General features: G+C 38.1%; 2 protein-coding genes across 2 annotated transcripts in view; one reads left to right on the plus strand and one right to left on the minus strand.

Annotated features, from left to right (window-relative positions):
* LOC109422214 (uncharacterized) overlaps positions 1 to 25743 on the plus strand; it is a 317823-nt gene that overhangs the window by 93194 nt on the left and 198886 nt on the right. The gene's annotated exons all lie outside the window — the stretch shown is intronic.
* Positions 12279 to 25743, minus strand: part of LOC109422378 (phospholipase A1) — a 142283-nt gene continuing 128818 nt past the window's right edge. The window contains exon 6 of the mRNA XM_062860394.1: positions 12279 to 12844. Within this exon, the coding sequence (XP_062716378.1) occupies positions 12396 to 12844 (449 nt within the window). The 3' untranslated portion in view covers positions 12279 to 12395. The remainder of the gene's footprint in view (positions 12845 to 25743) is intronic.

A 25743-nucleotide genomic window follows, 5' to 3' on the forward strand; every position in this document is an offset into this window, starting at 1 on the left:
TGTTCTGGGTTGATACGATCAAATTTAAAGTTTCTCCATACAACGTTGACCCACTCTAATATCTATCTATATCTATATCTATCTATATCTATATCTATATATATATAAAAATGCAGTGGCATATGTGGGACCGCGCATAACTTTCGAACGGATGGTCCGAATTGAGTCGTCTAAGTTTTGTTCTGTTAGTTTTCACCCAAGGAAGGTTTATGAGACAAAAATATGGGAAAATTGAGAGTTTTTGAAAATCGGGTTTTCATACATTTTGGGCGGGGACTTGGGCTTGGCTAGGGATTCGAAACGTCAAAAAACGCAGTGGGCAAGACAAAGTTTGCCGGGGACAGCTAGTTATCTATATCTATATATATATAAAAATGAGTTTGAAGTCCCTTTGAGGCAACAAAAGTCACGAACGGCTGAACTGATCAGCATGACTCTTGCACGGTTCGATTCGTATTCGTGGTGGCTGTGTTTATATGTAATAAAAAGTTACGAAGATCAACTAAAAAGTAGAAAAACTGTGAAAGTAATGATTTTTTATGAATCGAGAAGAAATTCAACAGGATCGAAATGAAACCAATCTAGAGTGCTGTGCTAAAATGACCTCCACAGTTGTCAAACCACTGCAACCTGGCAAGACAAAGTTTGCCGGGACAGCTAGTTATTATTATTTTTCTTTATTATCGAGATTCAGCCCTCGGCTGGCTCATCTCGTAGCATTATTCGATATTATTTGATAACTCAAAACACTCTCATGTTTGTGTATCGCAATGATCACCTCCATCTGCTTGTACTAAAGCTTGCTGGAGGTATATCCTTTTGATAATTACAAAATTTCAATGTATTGTAAGTGGTACAGTCAAAAACATCACAACAGCATAAACCAAGAAGCAAAAATTGTGAAAATTTGGCGAAATTTTGAAGTTTTAGAATTAATTGCTAAGTGGATCTTTTTTTCTGTCATACCCAATTTTTAAGCAATTTTCCCAATCTTATCAGAAATCATTTTATTCCTCAAGAATCAAATATTTATCAACACAGATCACTAAAACAATGTAAAATGAACGAAGTGCATTCATTGAAAGATATATTTTATCATTTTTGCATGTATTTTTCACTGGAAACAGCAATCACTATATGGTGGATCTTTTTTTGTGCCGGTCACTGTATACAAACTCATTCTCTTTCAAATTTGACCACCTGCATTGGCAAACTCAAACGTGTTTCCAGGCTTTTCCCGGTCGTAACCCCTAGAATGAATTTGGTAAAATTAGCACGCACGCTCAGCATAGAGGGTATCGCGCCACTTGGGCAGTGGCTTCTATATTCGTCTGTTTTCCACTATAACTCAGTCAATTTTGAACCAATTAACTTGAAATGTTGTACACGGGCAGATACTATACCTATCTCACCACATTCCAAAATGTGTCAATTGGTTCAAATTTGACTGAGTTATAGTGGAAAACAGACGAATATAGAATCCACCGCCCAAGTGGCGCGATTCCCGATTTCGGAAATCTTTTGCTAAATTATTAGGTGTCCTTTCCACGAAAAGCAAACCAACATCATGTCATATTTCATAACAAGCGCCCGAACAAGGGGAGTTTTTCCACCACAAAAACAACCAAAACGACCTTCGTGGAAATTCTGAAATCTAAATTCATCGGTTATTGATAGGCTGCTAATCAAATACATAGGAAAAGCAGTTGGTTCACTGGAAAAACTGTGTTCGGATTGTGACTTTCCTAGAGCTCGGTTTGGTTTAGCATTGGAGCTCTGTATTGACGTACCTACACATTGGGAAATAGTGCCCACTTCAGCTAAACTCTCGCTTGTGATGTTTGTTTTATTGCTGGGAAAATGTAGGTAGTGCAATAAGAGGGACCACCAGACGGAAAACGTTTATTTTAACTGCTGCCATTTCATTAAAATTTATGATGCACCTGGCTGGCTGAAGTAGATTTCAAATTTATTACTTACGAACGGACACTCTTGGTAGGTGCAGGACGTGAGGAAGTTCACAGCATTTCAGATGGTTGACGACCTTTTCAGACTTTGGGGCAACAATGCGTTTTGGAATTACATCATTAAATGTTCGATTTGTTTTATTTTCATTTTATGGGAATTGAAAAATCCCCATAATATTATTTATAAACGGGACACATTCATGGAAAACTTTATTTTAAAAATGATAAGTATCATAAGTTTTGATGCTTCGAGGTGCGTTATAATTAATGATGGAAATAAAACTTCTAGACCAACATGTAAAAAGGGCGGTACAAACATTGCACGTCTCAGCTTTTTCCGTCCCTCCTAGTCGTATTTTAATGTATACATGAAATCCTCTCCCGTTATTAGATAGAGGGAACTATGCTGTATTTGTTACTGATCAGAGATTACATGATTCATTGGAAATGTGCATAGGATAAACGAAAAAAGCAGAAATAAGATTTACAGCACAACAAACACGAGTATTTGAACGTGTTGTTTTCAATCACTGCATACTATACTTTCTATTATCCAGCACGTTGCAGAAACTTCGATTTCATCAGTGGATTGAGAAAAATAAGAAGCTTTGAGGTAAGTGCGCTATTTTCCCGACCACTTAGTGATCCCATTTGGCACGCTCTCAAACGCGTTTTTCACCGATTAATGGATGTTCGGTTCAGAGCACATCCTGGGAGAAAAGCTTTTTGGCTGCAAAAAGAACATCTTATATACCACTGTTGAATTGAATGCTGTAATGCATTGCAGTCGACCAATTGTAAAAACCAATAATGGAGCTATGTATTCAACGCTAATGTGTAGATGCGTATTCTCGACAAGTAAGTACTTATTGTGAACGTATTTTCCCGTTTATTTACATTAAGAAGGGTTAAGAACAACAGAACAGCCTGAAAAATCAGGTTTCTTGAGTCAGTTCCACCTTATAAGAGTTCACCGAGTACTCGGAAACGCAGTTGTGTAAAAACTGGACATATACAGGGGATACTCAAAATAACTGGGACAGGTAAAATTTTCACTTTTCAAAAAATGTTCAACTCGCTGTAACTTTTTGAAAAGGGCATCAAATATTCTCACATTTTTACTGTAAGCTCATCAACTAGTTGTGTATCAGTGGTTCAAATTTGGAAAAGATCGGGCTATTCTTCACGAAGATATAAAGATTCTTGAAAAGGGTATAATTATTCGATAGCCAACTTTGAGCTTTTATATCTCCGGATTCAATGAACTGATTACATTGAAATTTTGACCATTCATTACTTATATGATGAACTCTTAAAAACGTTTAACTTAACTTTAAATTTTTAACAAGAGAAAAAGTTATAACGATTTCATTAATTTCACGATTTTTAGTAAATTCATCAATTTCTAATATGCATCCCATTACTTTCTTAATTTATTAGCGGCTATCCTGTAACTTTCATTCAAAACACATATATATATACGTCAATTAGAGGGAAATTAATTGAACTATAATTTGCATCTTGAATTTTGAAACGATGTTGAAGTTTTGGATAATTTGGTGTTTTATTAGAAAAATAATCTAATCGTTATAATTTTCTTCCGTGTTAAGAATTTTAAGTTAAGTCAAAGGCTTTTCATAGCTCATTATACAAGTCATGAATGGTCAAAATTTCATTGCATTCAGTTCATTGAATCCGGAGATATAACAGCTCAAAGTTGGCTATCGGATAATTTTACCTTTTTCTAGAATCTTTATAACTCCGTGGACAATGATCCGATCTTCTCCAAAATTGGACTTCTGATACACAACTAGTTGATGAACTTACAGTAAAAAATTGAGAATATTTGATGCACTTTTCGAAAAGTTAAAGCGAGTTGAACATTTTTTGAAAAGTGAAAATTTTACCTGTCCCAGTTATTTTGAGTAACCCCTGTACATATCAAATGATACGAAGTTCCATAATCGGATTCACAGCTATCACATGCAAATGATTCAGCTTGCTGAATATTGGCCGGCAGCTGAGCCGGCAGTGGCCAGTAAACGCTTTGACCAGCACGCTGCAATTCTGCTTAGCAGGGATGGCATGTCACGCAGAAACTGTGCCCATTTACGCTCATCTTTCACTGAACTTCTCAGTTTCATTTTTCTTACAAAAGAGAATGAGAAAAAAACGCACAACAAAATGTACACCCTAAAACGAAAGTACACAGCGAATGAGTAACTTGCGAAAAGACAAAGGATTTTTCACTCATATTTGCGTTCGACTGGATCAGCACAAAAAATGTGCTGATCCGGTGTTACACAAATTTGCGTAAAATTTCACACAAGTTTGCATGAAATCTTTTGTCTTTTCGATCGCTGCGTGAAAGTTACTCCTTGCTCTGTGTACATCGATCTTTCCGTGTACATAATTTCTCTCACGCAAAGTTTTTGTGCGGGTGATTAGAGTGCTGCGTGAGAGCAATGAGAGCCCGCAGATCATAATCCCAGTGCGCAATTTCTGCGTGCACGCAGAAAAAATAGAACTCAGTGCACACGCAGTGTGTTCAAAAAGGTCAGTGTTGTTTGAGCATTTGGTGAACCGAAAGCATGCCAGTGAGTCCAAAATCCGCTAAGGGGTATCAAATCCTGTGATATCAGAGACAAGCAGACGTCTTAAGCTGGTCAAGAATTTACAGTTGATGGATATTTTGGTTCCAAATTCCACCAAAAGACTGTGCTAGTGAGCTAACAAATTTTGTTTTTCAAATATATCAGGAAAATTTGCAAAAAAATGCAACTAGCGCCGCCTAGCTAGTGGTATGTCCCATAAGAATTCAATGGGATGCGCCACTATAGGAACCAATGTTAAACTTTACCTCCATAATAGGAACCATGTACCTATAGTTGGTGCAAGTGATTTATTAGCAAAAATTAAAATAAACAATGGTTTTTACATTTTTCTTAGTAAATTTAAGTGAAAAACTATCGATTAACGTCTTCAGACTTTTTATTTCGTGGTATTATCAATTTTATTCAATTATTTTAGTACGAGGAGCTACTAATTGCACCACTATTGGTACATTTACCCTATATCTCATGATTCTGATTACTTAGAGAGTTGGTGTCTTCGGCAAAGTTGTTTGGCTGGTCAAGGACTAACCGATAATAAGGCTTGAGATTCAAAATTCCACCGCTAGGCGGCGCTAGAGAGCAAACAAATTTTAAATTTCGCATATCTCAGCATCGTGATTTTGTAGAAAGATGGTGTCTTCGGCAATACTGTTTGGTAGATCATGGGCTATCAGAATAATTACCGTTTGGTTCAAGTTTCTGCAGCTAGGCGGCGCTAGTTGCAATTTTTTGCAAGTTTTCCTGATATATATGAAAAACAAAATTTGTTAACTCACTAGCACCGCCTAGCGGGGAATTTTGAATCTTAAGTTTTATTATCAGTTAGTCCTTGGCCAGCCAACAACTTTGCTGAAGACACCAACTCTCTAAGTAATCAGGATCATGAGATATATGAGATTGAAATTTCGTTAGTGTCACGTCTATTTTTCTGTGATTTATGTGATATCTTAGACAAGCAGATGCATTTGCTACTAGGCGGCGTAATAGTACTTTCATACTCCCTGTGGTACACACAGTCTGGCACTGGAAGCACGACTGAGTGCGCACTCAACGAATATTTGTGTGCACATTTTCTGTGCGCACAAAATGTGCACGCAAAAATTGAAAAACATGCTTGTTCTATCATTTGTTTGAGCACTCATTTTGAGTGTGCCGCTGATGGATGCCAGAGAGTGAGCGGCTGGTTTGTGTGTGAAAAAAGTTGCGTAGTTCACCCTCGCCTTGACCCTCGCTTTCGTTGAAAGTCGTGTGTAGAGTGTATGTTATCTCTTCTCACGTTTCGCACTGAGGAGCATGCCAACTCTGCTGCTTAGACAAATTAGTTAGGTACTTCGCCACCCGTAGAGATGGCTCAGTACAATACAATTTTGTTTGACGACATGACTCCAAACTATTCCAGTATTGTTTGTGTTCAGTGGCAGCCCAGGTGTGAATCTGAAGCTTTACCCAACACTTCGATATCGGAGTAGCTGACTCAGGGCCAATGAAGCCATGTGATGCTCCATTGCGAGCTAACTCATCAGCCAATTCATTTCCAGCGACGGAAGAATGGCCAGATACCCATACGGCCCAAACGCAATGCCAACCAAAATGGAACAGGAACGGAATGCGGTTGTCGAATTTATTTTTGACTGCATGAAAACAGATCGGATTGCACGCAATGATAAAGACGCGGTAAAAACAGTGGTGTTCTTATAGTACTAAACCACGTTTTTTTTTGAAAATTTTCAAAATCTGCGGTTGCGGATAATGCGGTAGCCGATGAGTTTTGTTTTTGTTCACATTTTGCTTCGATGGAATTTTGATTCTGAGGTATGCCAATTTCGAGTGGAATCTCATCGTTCCGAGGAAGTTATAGAAATCGAAAGCAGAAAATACCGGAAAAAAATCAGTTGATAAATTTAGAAGCATGCTAGTGAGTGGCTAGAGTAATAGTACCATTCCATGAGGGCACATCTGGTAGGTAATTCCAGAAGAAGGAAAATACGAAAGAAAGCTGAGAAAGATCAAGAGAAATCCTAGATGCAGGCTGGAGAATCCGGTGGTAGTTAAATCAGAAGTGCTGTTATTTTGAGACATATGCTGATATACATTTCAAAATCACGAAGAAAGTTTTCTAAAGAGTTTGTTATCTTGAAGAGATGCAGATTCTGAGAGGTACTAGAAAGCTGATTCACACAAAGCTGATTGTTATAGAAACAAACTGATTTAGTAGCTGATGTTTGGATGGTAATTATGAGGGGAACGTTGGGAATTATGGAAAACTGGAGATTCCGTGGGCAACCGAAATTGCGGAAGCTAGTTCGAGACAAACTCCCATAGCTTCCACCACTGAAGTTTCTCCAGAAATGTTTGCAGGAGTTTCTTGAGGTATTACCGAGTATTCCTTTAGCAGTTGACATGGAAATCCCACTAGTTCCGAGTACCAGGAAAACTCCTCAAGGAGTTTCCGAGAATTCCTCCAGGAGTTCCTCGGGGCTTTTTCCAGAACTTCCTCAGGAATTCCTCAGGAATTCTCCCGGAGTTTCTCAAAAAGTTCCACGTGAAATTCTCCAGGAATTCCTTGGAAATTTCTACAGAATTGCTCTAGGAGTTCCTTAAGAATTCCTCCAGGAGTTCCTCGGGAACTCATCCAGCAGTACCTCGGGAATTTCTCCAAAAGTTCCTCATGAATTTCTCCAGGAGTTCTTCGGAAATTCCTCCAGAAGTTCCTAGAGAATTTCTCCTCCAACAGTACCTAGGAAATTTCTCCAAAAGTTCCTTGGAAATTTCTACAGATGTTTCTCGGGAATTCCTCCAGGGATTCGGGATTTCCTCTAAAACTGCCTCGTGAATTCTTCAGGAGTTCCTCAAAGAGTTCCACGTGAATTCCTTCACAAGATCCTTGGAAATTCCTCGGGAATTCCTCCAGGAGTTCCTCGGGAATTCTTCAAGGAGTTCCTCGGGAATTCATCCAGTAGTACTTCGGGAATTTCTCCAAAAGTTCTTCGGGAATTCCTCCAGGAGTTCTTCTGGAATTTCTTCAGGAGTTCCTCGAGAATTCCTCCTCCAGGAGGTCATGAGAAATTCCTCAAGGATTTTCTCGGAAATTCCTCCAGGAGTTCCTCGGAAGTTCAAGGAGCTTCTAGAGCATTCCTCCAGGAGTTCCTCGAGATCCCCGCCACCAGGAGTTCCTAGAATTCATCCAGCAGTACTGCGGGAATTTCTCCAAAAGCTCCAGATGCTTCACGGGAGTTCTACCAGGAGCTCCTCAGGAATTTCTTATCCTTGTCATTTTTCCAGGAGTTACCTGTCAATGCATCCAGGCAAGGTTGCGACCATTCATTTGCAAAGATTTACATTCATTTGCTATTATCTCAGTTCAGAAGCATGCTATCGAAAAACAATGTATGGATGAATTTAACCTTGTAATTATATCTGAAAGTTTGCCGAATAACATTGGGGTCGCAAACGTATAATAAAGTCGTGAGCGAGCTGTGAAGGCAACTCTCCACGCGGTGAATGTAAATTATATTCACGCTGTGGAAAGTTGCCTTCACAGCTCGCTCACGACTTTAGTATGCGTGCGCGACCCCAATGTAATTCGGCAAACTTTCAGATAAAACTACAAGGTTAAATTCATCCATACATTGTTTTTCGATAGCATGCTTCTGAACTGAGATAATAGCAAATGAATGTAAATCTTTGCAAATGAATGCACAATGGTCGGAAAAAGATAAAGTTCGGCCAAAACTCTTTTTATGTGTTTAATCGAAGTTTTAGGTTGTCTAGATATGTTATATAGTATTTTTAGTGTTTAAAAAGGGGTATTCAGAAATTACGTAACTTCAATAATTTCAAAAACGATAAAAATCAGTAAACCCCACATTTTTTGCCTTTTTTGTTAGAAAATCAATTTGAATTTAATTAAATGATCATCTTTCGATCAAATCCAATCAAGTTTGTTCAAAACGTGTGAAAAATGTGGGAACATAAATTTTATTTCAGTCAAAAATGGAAAAATAACGTAAAATATATGAAAAAACATGACTTTTTTAAATAGCTCTAATTTGAAAAACTGCAAATTTCTGCAAACTATTTAAACATTTTTATGCAGCCCTAAGCATGATGTTTAAGATGTACTATTCGAAATTGCGGCGACACGTGACGACAAAAACCGTTTTTTAACCTAAAAATTACCAAAATTCCTAAGGTACAATATATGAAAATTGGAAAAGTTTTGTGACATATTAATTTTGCACCATACGTGCATTCAAACAGTCCAATAACAAGCTGTCATATGCTGGATAACATAAAACATATGTTCCATTCTAAAAATATTATTATTTTACTTTTTTAGAATAATTCATTTTTCAATTTTATGACTTAGGTCACTTTGGCAGTGAAAATGTCATTGAAATACAAAAGCTGGTATGCTTTCAATTAAGAATCATAAAACTACAATACATTATCTTTGTTATAAGGTGAAATAAAGTTTAAAAATATCAATTTTGATTTTTGAGAGTTTTGGCCGCCCCTTTGTATGGAGCCCGACCAATGTGGAATGGTCGCAACCTTGCATCCAGGAGTTCCCTGGATATTGTTCCAGGAGTTTATTGGGAATTCCTCCAAAAGTTTCATGGGAATTTCAGAAATTCCAAGGATCCTCAAGAAGTTCCTCGGAAATTTGTCCAGAAGTTCCATGAAAATTCCTCCAGGAGTTTGTCAGGAATTCCTCAAAGAGTTCCTCGGGAATTTCTCCAAGAATTTCCTAAGAAATTCTTCCTGAATTTCCTTGGGAAATTTTCCGGGAGTTGATCGAGACTTCCTCTTAAAGTTCTTGGAATTGTTCAAGTAGGTCCTTATAAATTCCTTCAGGAGTATTATTTGAGATTTCCTTGAGTAGATCCTCGGGAATTCCTCCAGGAGTTCCTTGGGAATTCCTTCAGAAGAACCTTGGGAATTCCTTCAGGAGATCCTTGGGAATTGCTCCAGGAGCTCGTCTAAAATTTCTGGAGGAACTCCCGGAGGAATTTCAGACGAACTCCTGGAGCAATTCACGAGGATCTCCTGGAGGAATTCCCGATAAACTTCCTCCTCGATATCCAGGAATTCGGGAGTTTCTCCGGGAAATCCTTCAGGAATTCCTCCGGAGATTCGGATTCTTCCAGAAAATCCTCCGTGTATTCCTCAGATATTCCTTCGAGAATTGCTCAAAAAATTTCTCCGGGAATTCCTCCAGGAATTCCGCCGGGGATTCCTCCAGGAATTCCGCCGGGGATTCCTCCAGGAGTTCTGCCGGGAATTCAGATAAAGATTCTTCATCTGACACATGCCAATTGGTCAGCTCGTGACTGATTTTGCTAGAGCAAAGCGTTATGTCTAACACTTCCTCTCTAGTGAGCATTAGCATCACTGCCAACAATTAGCGGAAGACCTTTTGAAGTGCAGTATGCGATGACTTGCTTGAAAGCATCCATAGGGGATGGTTCATCATATGGTAAATAAACCGAACAATAAACGTATTTCCTGTCGAGGTATCCAACAGCTACATCGATTGTGATAGCACATACATTTTTTGTGGTTAGTTCAGCGATGAGTGTAGCAATGATTGCGTTGTTGACAAGCACACATGCTCGAGGCATGACACGCGAGTTCACCATTTCATTTTTACTGAAAGTAGCAAACACCGAATTCACAAGGTTTCCTAGATAGAAAATCCCCTTACGAAAGTGAGGTTCTTGGACTAACGCCACTTGGGCCTACCATTTTGCATAAGTCTGAAAAGATTGAACAATTGTTGTTCTTTAATGCTGAAGATTGATCTGAACTATCCTAACCGCAGCCACTACCCAAATTAGGCAAGATTAAACACTTAACAATCACAGCACCAAAAAGAACAGCAACAATAAAGCCAGATTGGTATTGATTTGAATGCGCCAAAGGCGGGGATACACAGAATACACTGTGTAAATCACATTATGCGAAGCCGTACAGCTGAAAATTTGAACCTATCAACAACATCTTCATAATCCTGCCCTTCTTAAGCCTCAAGTTTGAGACTTAAAAATGGAAGCTGATTGTCCCGGAGAAACACAAGGTTTACTGCGCCATTGCTCCGGTTTTAGCGCAGTAAGACAAAATACTGTGAGGGCGCCCTGGTACTCCACAGGCTCCGTTAGCGGTTAGGTTTTTATTAGACCCCTCTAGCCAATCATTTCTAGGCACGGTAAGCATATAGCCGTATCACACCATGATTTAGGGGTCACCTGAGTAGTGAACTCCTACCACTGGATAGGCGGTCCGTAGATCTATTCTTAGCCAGCCGAACTTACTGCTATCGACCGACACTACACAGCTATCTAGGCTGATCGGGAAAAGAAGTTAACTTGCTGTTCAACTTTTTACGGGCCTGAAAAGCCTTGTTGTGTAATCTACACGAAAATGCCTCGTACTATGTTTTAGTGGAGCCATTGCTAACCTCGCACATCTTCGTTTTTGAAAATAAAAAGCAAAAGCAGTTTTATGATTCTGAGCGAAAACTGATTTCTAATAATAATTGATGATTGCTGAACGAAACAAACCCATAAAGTGCTTTTCTTATAAATAACTCCAAAGGTCATGAAGCGTCGTAATTATATCTATTATATCTATATCTATTTTTAAAAGAGTATTTTCTGTTAAAACCCCTATCATATTTTTTCATAATTTGAAACCAATTGAAATTAATAGAAATCAAAAATGTGGCCACCATTCAACAGGACGACTCACAAAGAAAAAAAAAGAAAATTGGTGTGAAAACCGCAACCAAGCGATGAGTTGGTGAAATACCGCTGTCGTCGTCAATAAATAATCACAATAATGAAACCGAACCGTTTGATTTGCAGCCGGTTTGTGTTTGGAGGTCCCATAGCTTCCACACCCGTCGCAAACGCAGCACCACACACAATCCTGCCTCTTTTTTTCGGGTCACCCTTATTGGAAGCCGCGCCTTGTGGCGTGGGTTTTGGTGAACCTGATCTGCATTCCGGGCACGTTCGTTATCGAAGGATCGCGAACCGAAGGATTAAATGGCGTACACGGGCTATCTGCATTGCAATATTCACGGCCGGCCGCGGGGGTGGGTTTAAAATTTATGAGTGTCGTTCGTAGCGCAACCTGACAGGGGTGGCGGCGCCGATGTGTTATCAAGGGAAGGAGAGTCCTTTGGTAGGGGTAAATAATGAAACGTAATGCGGTAACGCGATGAATCGTGTTTCAATTGAAACAACGGAGGGATTTTCTTTCGAAATAGAATCACCGTAATGCGGGGAAACTTTGTTAGATTTCTAAAAGGTCCCGAGCACTGTTAAGCTTTTTTTTTTAAATTAAAAAAAAGCCCTTAATAACAAAAAGTCCGAAGCAAAATGAAGTCAACCCAACCAACGCCTTGAGGCACGATACAAATACAAAGGGAGGTAAATATATCTTTTTTTTCTGTATTCATGGTTTCATTATCAAAGTTTTCCGTTTGCTGTACAGTCAGGTTTTTTTTTACGCGGGGGATACGTACCGCGTAAAAAAAAACTCAGTTCAAAATTCAAAAAACCGCGTAAAAAAAGTCTCACCATTTCTCGACGAATCATGCAAAAATAAGACGATGATTTTTTTTTTATATGGAGTTTTTTTTTACGCGGCCGCGTAAATCAAAACCGCGTAAAAAAAGACCTGACTGTACTAGATTTCCATTCAATATCTTATCACAATCATTGTACATCTTTATTAAAAAATTCTACTTAATGCTACTATTTACATTTTTTGAAACTTCCGACCTTTCTATACAACTAGAAATGCATCAATCGAGTGGCAGATTCCTGCCAAACGGAGGTTCCGGATTCGTCGTCAAATAGAACTTCCCCCGAAGAGTCCTATCGGTGTTCATGCCCATGAACACCTCCTTCGTCATAGTACAATTGCTCTCCGTCACATTATCGTCACTGTTTTCGCACCTATCGCACAAGAACGCCTTCGGCCTTGTCAACGATTCGGCAAAGTACTGCCAGGCCCGGGCATGACTACATCCAATAATCACTCCCAACCACCGGTTTTTGGACAGTTCCTGTTGGGCACATCCCGGCTGCAGCGGAACTCCTCCGTTCGGGTAGAAGTCCACGTGTCCCAGCGGCCACGGATAGCCCAGCAAACCACCATCGGTGTGAATGACATCCACAAACTCGGCATCGTTCGGACTCAACCGTTGCGAGGCTTTCTCGAACACGTACAGCGGGAAGGCTGGGTCCAGGCCTGGAAATATAAGAAAATTGCAAGATAATACATCTATCGACGATTGTTTTCTTATAGCATTTTCGCAATCGTGAATTTGCTTCAAAAACAAGTTTAGGAACTGTTTCCATGGATTTTCTTTCAAATTACCATCTTGGATTCCTCCAAGGTTGTTAGGGAGGAAGAGATCTAGCGCTGTGTTACGCTTCATACAAAATTTCAAAATGCTCCATACAAAAGCTGTTACGTGGGGGGTGAATGCAGCAACAGATGCTGTGAACTAAAAGGCGAACTGCTAAACAAAATACAATTCTAGGATGACTGATGGACCAAGAACAATTATGAAACCTCGTCATCCAGGGTTCGGACTTCGTTATCCATATGGATAACTGGGCACAAATTGTGTGTTGCATGTTTGTGTTTTGTGCACTTGTAATGTTCCATTTTATTGTTCGTAGTTCCCAAACGTGGGGCCCGATACGGAAAATAAAATGAGCATATATAATGTTCTAATGTACTATCCGTTAAATTGGCGCCCAACTGAAAAACCCACGTGAGCAACCAAAAGAAACCGTTTTATGTATTGCTGTGGTTTGGTATATTGTGTCAATCTTCTTCTATTTGGATGACTGCAGCATCCAGGAAAGTAACGATTTTATTTTGCGTAAGAACTTTGTCGGTTTCCGTTGGTTAGTTGACCGGATTATCTGTCGTTATTATTTGATTTGTGGATTTAGCTTAAGAACTATGACGTTTGTTGTATATCTGGCATTGGCGTAGCTAGGGGGGGTTCCAGGGGTGCCTGGCACCTCTAGAAGAAATTTAGCACCCCCTAGAATCTTTTCTTGACAGACACCTAAAATTTAAAACTTAACACAATAATTCTAATATTTTTAATGGTACATTTCAACAAAACTTAAGCACACTCAGAATTACTTAAATACTTGTTGTACGTTTTGGCCAGTGAATCAAAATTCAGCCATCGCGCAACAATAATGACAATGTCGCAACCTGTATTTGTTGCGACAATCCACCCAATGCGACATAAGTTTGTCCCAACTTGAAAATAATAGGATAAACATCGTACACCACGAGTTTGAGGATTTTTAAGCCTTGCATTGCGATTTTCGAACGGTAACTTGGAGTTGGTAAACACTGCAACTCTGCTGAAGAACTATCATCAAAAAGTTTTGACTTTGGGTTAGTAATAATTGATTATTCACGAGTTGAAAAGTACGCAACAAGTTCAGCTGCCGTTTTGTCTGCAACAAAAATTTTCGAGATCATGTCATTATCTGTTACCAGTAGGCATACAGAGTTATCGTCGCGCCTTCTTTGTTGCTTGTTTTGTGCCACTTTTGTCTGACAATTCTCTTCACTGGTTTTGGTGTTTAGGATATTCAGGCCTAAGTGCATATGAGAGGCTCTCTTTAAGTCACCTCTCTTTCGATTATAACGTGCTTGTATTTATAAAATTTGATTTACTTCTTGCATCGGAAGGTAGATTAAACAATCCTTTGTCGATCTTTACATCACAAATTGTCAAAATGTTCACAGTGACATCGTAATAATTTAAAGAGAACCGGAACAAAGAGAGTCTCTATTTTGCAGATTGGAGCTTTAGATATGTTTGTCGCCTATTGGTCAGAATCAACAGACTCTCTATGGACTTCTCCAGAAATACCTCTATCTATTTATGCAGTGATTTCTCTAGGTTTTCTTGTGGATTCCTACCGGTTTTTCTTTCAATAAACTTCCCTTAGGATTCTCCAGCTCCAGTCCTGATGGGGTTGTACAGAGGGTTCGAAATTTCATTCAATTCGGTTCACTGGTTTCCAAGATATTACAGCTCAAAAATTAGTTGGCTTGAAAATAGTGTTATATCGGAACGGTTCTAACTTTGCAGAAGATTGATCAATTGAGCCGAAATTTGTACCAATTATGCACATATAATAGGTTGACAAACAGTCAAAATTTGAGATTTTTTGATGCACTCTATGCAAATGATAGCATGTTGAACTTTATTGTGAGAGAAAAAAAGTTGCCTAAACTAAACATTTTGGCCACCCCCTGTATATACTAGAAATTTCTGCAGAGATTGGTCCAGCATTTTCTCCTAGGAATTCTTAGGAAATTCTCGGAATTCTTCTAGGGATTCCTCTAAAAAAATCTATTGGGATTCCTTCAGGAATTTCTTGAGGGATTATTCAAGACAATCTTCCTGGGATCCTTTCAGAAGTTTCTCCAGTGATTCTTTCAGGAATTCCTTCAGAGATTTTATTCAGATATTCTTCCAGAAATTTCTCATGGAATTCCTCCAGGAGCCTATGTTGGCCTTCCTCCGGGAATTGTGGCTAGGATTCCTCAAGCAACTCTTGCTGCGATTCTTGCAGCAATTTCTCTTAGAACCCCTCCAAAAATTCTCAATATGGTACCTTCAGCTATTCTACTAGGGAAGTTCCAGAAATTCTTCCGGAAAATCTCCCTTGGATTTTTCTAAAAATCCCTTCGGTGATTCTTCCAGAGATTTCTTCAAGAATTTATCCAGAACTTCCTCCAGAGTTTCTTCCAGAAATTCCACAGAAGATTTCTCCAAGAACTTCTATTGCCCTTCCTCCATGGATTCCAGCTGGAATTCTTCAAGCAATCCCCATTAGAACTCCTTCAGAAATACTTCTAGGGGATTCTCCTGGCATACTTACTTGCTGCAATACTTTCGGGAAATCCTCCTGAGATTTCCAAGCATCCTCCAGGCATTTTTAGGGGAACTACTTTTAGGATACCCCCGGTTTCTTGATTCTAAGAATTCCTCCAGATATTCCAGCTGGGATTCCTCAAGCTATTCCTGCGGTTATTCCAGCTATTCTTCCTCCAGAAATTCTAACTGTGGAACTTTAGAAATTATGCTACGGATTCTTCTAGAGCTTTCTCCTGGCTTTTTTGACGGGATCTTTCCAGACAAACTTCCTGGATATCTTGCAGAAATTTCTTTGATTGTTCTACCACGGAATTCTCCAAGCACTCCTACAGGAATTCCTTCAGAGATTTTATCCAAAGATTCCTCCAGAAATTCCTGCATAAACTCCTTTTGGCCTTCCTTCAAGAATGCCTCAAACAAGTTTTCCTGCGGTTCTTCCTGCAATTCATCCATAAATTCTTACTAGAATACATCCAGAAATTCTTCTAGTGATTCCTATACGAATTTATCCTAGCATTGTGGCTGAAATTCTTCCGGAAAATCTTCCTGAGATTCCTTTAGAAATTCCTTCTGCGATTCAATCAGGGCCTTCGTTATAAATTCTTTCAAAATACTTTTACCGGTTCTTGCAGGGACTTCTCTAGGTATTCCAAGTATTTTTTGTTTGGATTCTCCCAGGCATTTCCTGTGTAGTTTCCTCCAGCAATTACTCCTAGGATTTATGCTGAGATTTCTACAATGATAAATCTTAAAGGATTTTTTTCCTGGGATTTCTCCAAATATTTATCATTGGGTTCCTCCAGGAACCCCTCTTGACTTTCATCCAGGAACTCCTCCTGGGATTCCATAAGCGATTCCTGCTGCCTCTGACACATTAATGTGTCAGCAATGCCTCCTAGGTCTCCTCCAGAAATTCTTATTGTGATACCTGCAGGAATTCTTCTGGTATTCTTCCTGGGATTCTTCTAGGCAATTTTCCTTCGATATTTTCAGAAATGCCTTTGATTCTTCCAGGGATTTTTCTAAGGACTCATCCAGGAGATCCTCTAGAGTTTTTATTCATGGATTGCTCTAGAAATTAATCATGATATTACTCCTGGAACTCCTCTTCGCCTTCTTCAAGGAATTCCAGCTGAAGAAATTCCAATATAAATATAAACGAATTTCGGGAATAGTTGGAATTTCCAGAGAAATTCCAGGAGTTATTACTAAAAATATCTAGTGAAATCGTTTAGGGATGTACGGGAAAAACTTATAATTAATTAGAAGGCACAGATTATAGCTAATTGACAAATTAAGAGATGGGTGGGATTTGAACCCACGACTCCGTGTTCGCTAGACCACAGTATGGCCATTTCTTTGCAAGTTCCTTCAGCATCACACACGAGACGCGACATGAGACAAGACATAACACTTATCGTTCTTACAATCATCAAGAAAAGATTAAAATTGCCGGTTTCGGGCGTGATCTAGCCCATCTACAGGACAATGTCCCACTGACTGCATTGATTTTCGTACGTTGCTCGTACACGTCTAAAAACGAAGAGTTCATCTCGGGACCCATGCTTTACTTCCCTTCCGAAGGAAGAACTCACATTGTTTTGTGAGTTTGTCGGGAGTGGGATTCGATCCCAGGTTCACGGCGTGATAGTCAAGTGATCTAACCATCACACCAGGTCCACTCCACAACTTCGAAAGTTCTAAGGTAATTTTGATGGAAATTTTTCCAGTAATTTCTTTTGGAATTTGTCGGGAAGTTTTCCGTAAATTTCATAGGATTTTCTTCATGCAAGCCCAGTTTAGAATTTCTGATTTTTCAATTCAGCAATTTTCGGAAGCAATAGATAGAACTAGTATTAAATCTTAAGAATTGCAAAAGTAATCACGATGAAATTGCCTGAGAAATTTGCAAAACAACTGGAAAAAATTGCTAAAATAATTTCAGAAGAATAGCTATTGAAATTATAAAAAAAACTAAAGAAATTAAATAAATTAAATTCCAATGAAACTACCACAGAAATTAAAAAAAAAAAGGCTTAACATCTCGTTAATACAGATAAAAAAATCTTTCAAAGTAGTTGCAAAGGAATTCATTACCGGTGAATTTCTAAAGAAAACATCAAGGCTTTTTTTAATTGGCTAAATGCAATCTCATAATATATTGCCGAAATATATTCTTTAAAAATTTTCACAAACATTCCCAAAAAAATTTCGTAGAAATCCTCAAAGAATTTTCCGAAATCATCAAAGGAGTTCCTGAATAAAATTTTGAAAGAATTCAAAAAGTAATTGCCGTAGTATCACCGTGACAGAATTTTTAAAAAATCACCAAAGATTTTTTTTTTTTCAAATAATGCATCGGGATTGCCGAAGGTATTCCAAAACTATCTGCTGCAAGAATTCCTTAAATAATTACAGAAGAAATCTAGAAGAAATTTTCTAAAGAATTTGCATTACAATTAATGGAGCGATTTATAAAAGAATTTCCCAATAAATTTTCAAAGTTATTGCCGATAAAATTTTCAAAAGATGCGTGAAAGGTGTTAAGTGTCAATTTCTAAACATATTACCAAATAAATTCCTAAAGATCTTGCCGAAGGGGATCCAAAGATATTTCCGAAGAAATTTGCCAAATCCAAAGGAATTTCTGAGAGATTTGCAAAAGAAGTCTGGAGACGAACCAGCCAAGGGCTGAAAGTCTCTTTAATAAAGACAAATCAATCAATCAATCAAAAGAAGTCTTAGTTGAAATAAATTGCAAAACAATTTCTAAAACACAAATTCCATGTACCTATTATACGCAATCAAGTTTCCAAACCTCACATCAGTACAACGATTCGGATTTTCAAAAAAAAAAAACAGTTCTTTAAAATATAGCGCGTTTAAATTTACGTTCTATTTTTTTTCCGCGACGCAGTATATCATTATACTAAGACATTGAGGGTGGATCGGTACTTCCTTTTACAAAAAAGCAAAATAACCTAGAAGCCACTGAAACTGGCACCCCCTAGGCACCCCCTGGGAAAAATCCTAGATACGCCAATGATATCTGGCAAGCAATGTGGCTTGCGTAATCAGGTTTAGCTAGTTTGTAAGGTTATAATTGAATAATATTAGGAAGGCCTCTAGTGTTGCTCAATCAGTCCTTGATCGACTTCTTTCCATAACCTTAGTAAATTTTTCATGAATCGCCACACCTGCGATTCATGAAAAATTGTGCTCCAATGGTAGGATTGTGTTACGTTTGTAAAATAGTTTTAAGAATTTTCCACGAATTGCATTCTCCAATTCATGGAAAATTCTTCGATTGTTGCATGGAGTGTGTTACGTTTGTAAATTGTTGTGAACATTTTGTCAATTTATTTTGAATGCTATACTAAGGTTTGTACATCTGTCCCTGAATTTTAATATGCATTTGTAGCGCTCCAAACATTTCAGGAGAGATCTAGTACAAAACACGCAAGCCGTCCAATAACACGGACATCAAATTCTAGACGTCTTGTGTTGTTGCCCGAATCGGGATGCCCCTTTAGGATTAGAAATTCCTAGACCAAAACAAGCTATCAATGCGGCAACAGATTCTGCGAACTAAAAGGCGCTGCCAAATAAAATACAATTCTAGGATGACTGATGGACCAAGAACAATTATGAAACCTCGTCATCCTGGGTTCGGACTTCGTTATCCATATGGATAACTGGGCACAAATTAATGTTATGTGTTGCATGTTTGTGTTTTTTTTTTTGCATTTGTAATGTTCCATTTTACTTTTCGTATCCCACTAGTTTCAAAATGTGGGGCTCAATGCGGAAAATAAAATGCGCATTTATAGAGTTCTGTTAGCAGTTGTCTAAATTGTGGTACTCATCGTGAGCACAATGCATTTGTAGTGTTCCGCACAATTTTTCCGTTATAATTTGCTTAACGTAATATTTGAATGAACCTTCAAGGAATTCACTTGGCAATTGTTCCTCGATTTATTCAGGATTTTTTTTTTCAAGAATTCCTTTATGAATTTTTGCAAAGACTAGTGGCAGAGATTTGTCCAGCGACACATTTCTTTTTTTTTTTCAGGGATTTTTCAAGATTTTTCTGAATTTTTGAGGATGCTTACAAGAATTCCTTCAGGAGTTCTTTCAGGAATGTGTTCATGTACTATTTTAGGAATTTCATCCAGAAACACCAGCAAGGCTTAGCCGAGAACCAAACTTAAATATTGAAGTCACAGTGTGTGTTTAATTGGCAAATTGAGAGATGAATTTGTGAAAAAATGCCACCAATTGGTTTGAGCACTCTAAGCAAATTTATACCTGCCAGTTTTTATAATTAAACGTAACACGACGAAATTGAATATAATAACAGTAAACCCTTCAACAGGTACGCTGTTGTATTTTGCATAATACGTTGAAAAAAGCTCGTCTGTTCTACACAAATTAACGTGGTAGTGGTAGCGGAGGCCAATTTCTGGAAGAATTAGGATTTTTATTAACTCGAGCATTATTTTTCTGGAGCTCAGATTTTTTTGGTTAATATCTACAAGAAATTATTGTTTAAATCTTTTAGAAACTACGAACTCTTTTGAGGACTAACTCAGAATTTTCTTCTTGATTTCTCCAACATTTTTTCCAATAGAACATAATGGATACCCGTCCGAAGATTTTATGAAAATGGACTCGCTTATTGAAATAATTTCTAGTGAAGTCTCTGAGTAAACTTCTGAAGAAATTTCTGGAGGGATTCCTAAATGAATCCCTGAATAATTTATTGGTTTCTGTTTGCATCCTTTTTAAATTATCTACCAATATTATTCGCTAGAAGAATTCCTCCAGAAATTCTTGAAAAAATTTAAAAAGATCATCAAGTTCTTGGGTACATCCTTGAAAAAGATAATTAAAGGATTTCTGAAATTTCTGAAGGAACACCTGAATGAATTTTTGAAGAGAACCAGAGGAAGAGGAATTTCTGAACAAATCACCTGAAAAATTACTGGAGCAATCGCTGGAAGACTTCCTGGAAATTCCTGGAGAAATATATGGATGAATTCCTGAAGGAAGTCCTACAGGAATGCCTGGAGGACACCCTGTAGAATCCCTGGAGGAATTTCCGGAGGAATTCTCGTAAGAATTCACAGAGAAAATATCGTAGGAATTCCCGGAGAAATCCCTGGAGGAGTTTCTAGATGAGTTCTGGGAGGAATCCCTAGAGAAATTTCTAAAGAAATCTCTAGAGAAAATCATAGAAATAAACCCTAGATAGATTTTAAGATGATTCTTTGGAGGAATTTGTGGAGAAATTCCTACAAGAATTCTGGGATGAATTCCTAGAAAAAAATCTGAAGAAATCTCATAAGGAATTTCTGTAGGAAATGTTAGAGAAATTTTTGAATTCTTTGAGAAATCCCTGAATTATGCAGAAACGCCTGGAGGAACTTCCGCACAAATTCCTGGAGTAATCTCTGGAGGAATTTCTGGAGCAATTCTGGGATGAGACCCTGCAGAAATTCCTTGATCAATTCTTAAAGAAATCCCTGGAAAAATCTCCAGAGGAATTCGGTGAGGAATTCCTTTAAAAAATCCCTTGAGAAATTCCAGGAGGAGTTTCTGGAGGATTTCCTGGAGGACTCCCTGGGACAATCCCTGAAGATATTCAAGGAGAAACCGTTGAAGAAATTTCAAAATCTCTGGAGGAATATCTGCAGAAATTCCTGAAAAATCCCTGAAGCATTCCTGCATGAATCTCTGAAGAAATTCCTAGAGGATTTCCTATAGAAATTCCTGGAGGAATTGCGAATTCTGAAGGATGTCCAGGAGCTATCCATGGATCAATTCCTGGAGGGATTCCTCACGAAATTTCTGGGGAAATTCCTGGAGGGGTTCCTGGAGGAGTTCCTTGAGAAATTCCTGGATAAAATGGATGTTCTCCTGTGGGAATTGCTGGTGGAATTCCTGAAGAAATTCCTGGAGGAATCTTCAGAAAAAATCTTGAAAGCATTACTGGATGAATTTCTGAAGGAATCTCTAGAGTTCTTGGAAATTTCTATTTCTTTTAGTTTTCCATGCTTGATTCCATCTTGAGAAATTCTGGAAGGAATTTCTAAAGAAATTTCTGAAGGGATTCTTAGAGAAATCCTCGAAAGAATCTCTGCACAGATAAAAATAATGAGATTTACACGTCATGTAAACTTCATTTTAGTCATGTATACTTACTGTTATGATGGTTTACATGATATATTATGTAAATTTGCGTTATATGTCATGTAAACACTCAGAGTCATGCTGAATTACATGGCATATAATGTAAGTTAACATGATATTTAATGACATTTACATGATATGTCATGTAAACTTCTGTGATATCCCACGCTCCAATCATGTGCATCATATGTCACACAATTTTACATTCTTTTTTCGATCTGTGTGGGACAATCCTTGGAGAAATCTCTGGTGGAATTCCACGAAGAATGCCTGTAGATCTCCTTGAAAATTTCCTTAAAGTATTCCTGGAGGAATTCATGAAGAAATTTCTAGAGGATTTCCTAGAAGAATCATAGAAAACATTCCTGGTTCAGAATCATCGAAGGATTTCCTGGAGGAATCCTTGGAGGAATAGGTAGAGAAATCCCTAAATGAATATACCTCAAGCAGTTCTTGAAGGAATTTCTGGAGAAATCTCTAGAAGAATTCTTGAAAGATTTACTGGATGAATTTCTGTAGGAATCTAAAGAGGAACTGTGGGGGAAATTTCTGAACAAATCTCTTGAGAAATTCCTGATGGAATTTCAAGAGTAATTTCTGGAAGAATATCTACAGAAATCCTCGAAGGAATTCCTGAAAGTTTCCCTGGGAGAATTATTAAAGACATTCGTAGATAAATCTTTGAAGAACTTCCTGGAGGAATCCTTAGATGTGTTCGTGGAAGAATCCCTGTAGCAGTTCCTGAAGGAATCTCCAAGGAGGAATCCCTGAAGCAATTCCAAAAGGCATTCCTATGGGCATCCCAAAACAGTCTCTGCAGGAAGTACTGGATTGATTCGTGGAGAAATTCAAGAAGAATTCCAAGAAAAACTCCTGTCGGAATTCCAAAAAGAGTTCCTGGGGGAATCCTTGTAGGAATTTTTAAAGTAATCCCTGGAGTTATTCTTGAAAGAATCACAGAAGAAATTCCCGGAGCAATTCTTGGAGGAAAACCTGAAGGAATTCCTGAAGAAATCGCATTCTTTAGGAAAATTCCAGGAAAGCTTTCTTAACCAATTCTAGGAAGATTTCTAGGAAAAAAAATCTGAAGGAATCCACGACTGCAATAATTTCTGGACGAATTATTGTACGAAACGTTGGATGGACTCCAAAAAAAATAATTTGAACACTTTTCTTTAAAGGAATTCCTGTATGTATTTTTAGATAACCTCTGGTGAAATTTTCTGATAGCGTATCTGGAAGATATTCTTGCTGAAATACTTCGAACGATTCCAGATTGAATTATTGGAGCAAACGCTAGTGGTATTCTTGAAGTAATATATGGAGAAATGCCTGAGGAAATTTCTGTAAGAACACTTGCAAAATACCTAATAGGATCTCTGTTGAATCCCTGAAGAAATTTTTGGAGGAATCATCGATTAAAGCACTGGATCAATCACTGCAGAAACTTCTAAAGATATCCCGGGAGGAATATCTGGAGAAACCCCTAGATGAAGTCGTGAAAAAATCTCTGGCACAATCCATGATGAATTCACAGAAGGAAGCTTTGGAAAAATTCCTGCAGGAATTCATCGATGTATCCTTGCAGAAGCATCTGTAAAAATATCTGAAGTAATCGTGGGCGGAATTCCTGAAGCATGTCTTGGATAAAAAACCCCGAAACAATCACTATTGGAACTCTGCATGGTGCCCCTGGAAGAATTCACGAAGGAGAAATTTTTGGAGAAGTTTCTTGATGATGAATTCCTGAAAGAATCCCTGGTGAAGTTCCTGAAGAAATACCTGAAGGAATTTCTGAAAGTGTCCTTTAAATAATTCAGAAAGAAATTTTGCTCTTAGCATGACGTTTGCCTGAGTTGAATACTAGTGAAAATTCATGAACTACACTCCCGTTTAAAAGTTTGGGGTCACCCCCTCAAAAACATGTTATTTTTTTTATGCCCATATCTCCGCCAATTTGCGTCCGATTTAAAAACCCTAGGTTTTATTCAAAAGATAATAAGAAAAGAAACTTTGAACATGATTTAAAAGAAACTTTTTCAAAAAATTTAGTATGTAAACTTAATCCAAAGTTGCCAAATTTTCTAAAAAATGAATATAAACTTACGGCAGTGTCGCTGGAAGTTGGGTCGACCAAATTTTAAGATGAGAGCGGTAATATGACCCATTTTCTATTAGCTTTCAACTGCTTTTTACAGAACTTAGCTAAAAAATCTAGAAAAAAAGTTATTAAGTAAATTAATCCTTGTTGTCATCGACCAAAAGTTTGGGGTCATCCCTCAATATGATGTATCGGCCAAAAGTTTGGGGTCACTATCGTAAAACATGGAAAAGTGATTTGTTGATATCTTTGTCATCTTTCATTCAATTTTAATTCTTCTTGGCTTATTGTAATTGGCTTGGATTGTAACATAAGGCTGAATTACAAAAGGCTGAATGCACAAAAGGCTGAATACGAAAGGCTAAAATCAAGAAAGTGTAACATACACACTAAGATTTTTTTGCCGAATCTCGGCAAAACGATTGCCGAGATTGGCACCGCTGAGTGCTCGGCAATCGCCTCGGCAAAAATCAATTTTGCCGAGGTTTTCGGCAACCACAAAAAAACAAGGATGCCGTTTTTTGCCGAGATTCTCAGCAAAAAATATTGCTGATTGCTCGGCATTCCAGGTAAAAAATACTGATTCTCGGTAATCGCATTTTTATTTATTGTTGTATCAAGAAGAGATATTCACCAATCATCTGGACAGATTTAAACTAATGCTTCACAGAACATTTGGAATAGGAAAAAAAAATTCGAAAAACAGTAAACCCTGGCAAATACATCGCCTGAGGCAAATTTCATGTATTTATACAACGTATAGTAGTTATCGATTTCTGTCATCTCCGGGCGGGATGTGCTGGAAATAGCTGGAATAATCGTTTATTTATGACTTTGTACGAAATGGTTCCTTTATTGAGTTTAAATCAAGTTAAAGGACGTATTGAAAGTCATAGCCTGAAGAATCCGTGGCAGTAGAATATTGAGGAGCTCAACGCTGAAGTTTTCCCGCACATAACCAATAATTGGTTGGAGGCAGTAAAAGCAGGAAGTAAAAGTTGGCATTTTCTGCGAAATAAATCGAAAAAAAAAAACTATACATACTGAACATATCGTGAGTCCTCACATCTACCTTCTATTAATAACCATAAATGTACTTTGTTTGGGCCCATATAGCCGAGGCGGTAAACGCACGGGTATTCAGCATGACCATGCTGAGGGTGACGGGTTCGATTCCCGGTCGGTCCAGGATCTTTTCGTAAAGGAAATTTTCTTGACTTCCTTGGGCATAGAGTATCTTCGTGCCTGCCACACGATATACACATGCAAAATGGTCATTGGCAGAGGAAGCTCTCAGTTAATAACTGTGGAAGTGCTCATAGAACACTAAGCTGAGAAGCAGGCTTTGTTCCAGTGAGGACGTTACGCCAAGAAGAGGAGAGAGAGGAGTACTTTGTTTGCTCTTTTTCCACTATAAAATACAAAAAGTTTGTCGGCCACCGCGGAACAGTTTTGATTTTGTTTTGATTGACAAAAACTGGCGAGTGAAAAAGTGACAGATGTATTGCTGAATCTCGGCAAACGCATTTGCCGATTTCGGCATTATCTCTGTTTGCTGGTAGATTCAGTAAAGTAATTTGCAACTTTTCGGTAAAATGAGATGGTTTGCTGAAATTTCGGTAAGAATTTTTAGCCAATTTCGGAAAATATGTTATGATTGCCGAGATATCAGCAAAATTGAGTTTTGCCGTTTTGAATCAGCATTCTTTCTGCCGAGCTCAAGAATCGTTATTAAGTGTGTAAGGCTGAAATTACAAAAGGCTGAACATTGATAAAGCTGAAAATACGAAAATGCATATAAAAGCTATAGCAAGTCTTCCGTGTCTTGGAGTAACGCCTGAACTGAGATCGAGCCTGCTTCTCAGCTTTGGCATATCGTGTAACAGGCACGAAGATACTCAATGCCGAAAAGAGTCAAGAATATTTTCA

Source organism: Aedes albopictus, chromosome 3 (genome assembly GCF_035046485.1).
Source record: "Aedes albopictus strain Foshan chromosome 3, AalbF5, whole genome shotgun sequence".
Classification (NCBI taxonomy): domain Eukaryota; kingdom Metazoa; phylum Arthropoda; class Insecta; order Diptera; family Culicidae; genus Aedes; species Aedes albopictus.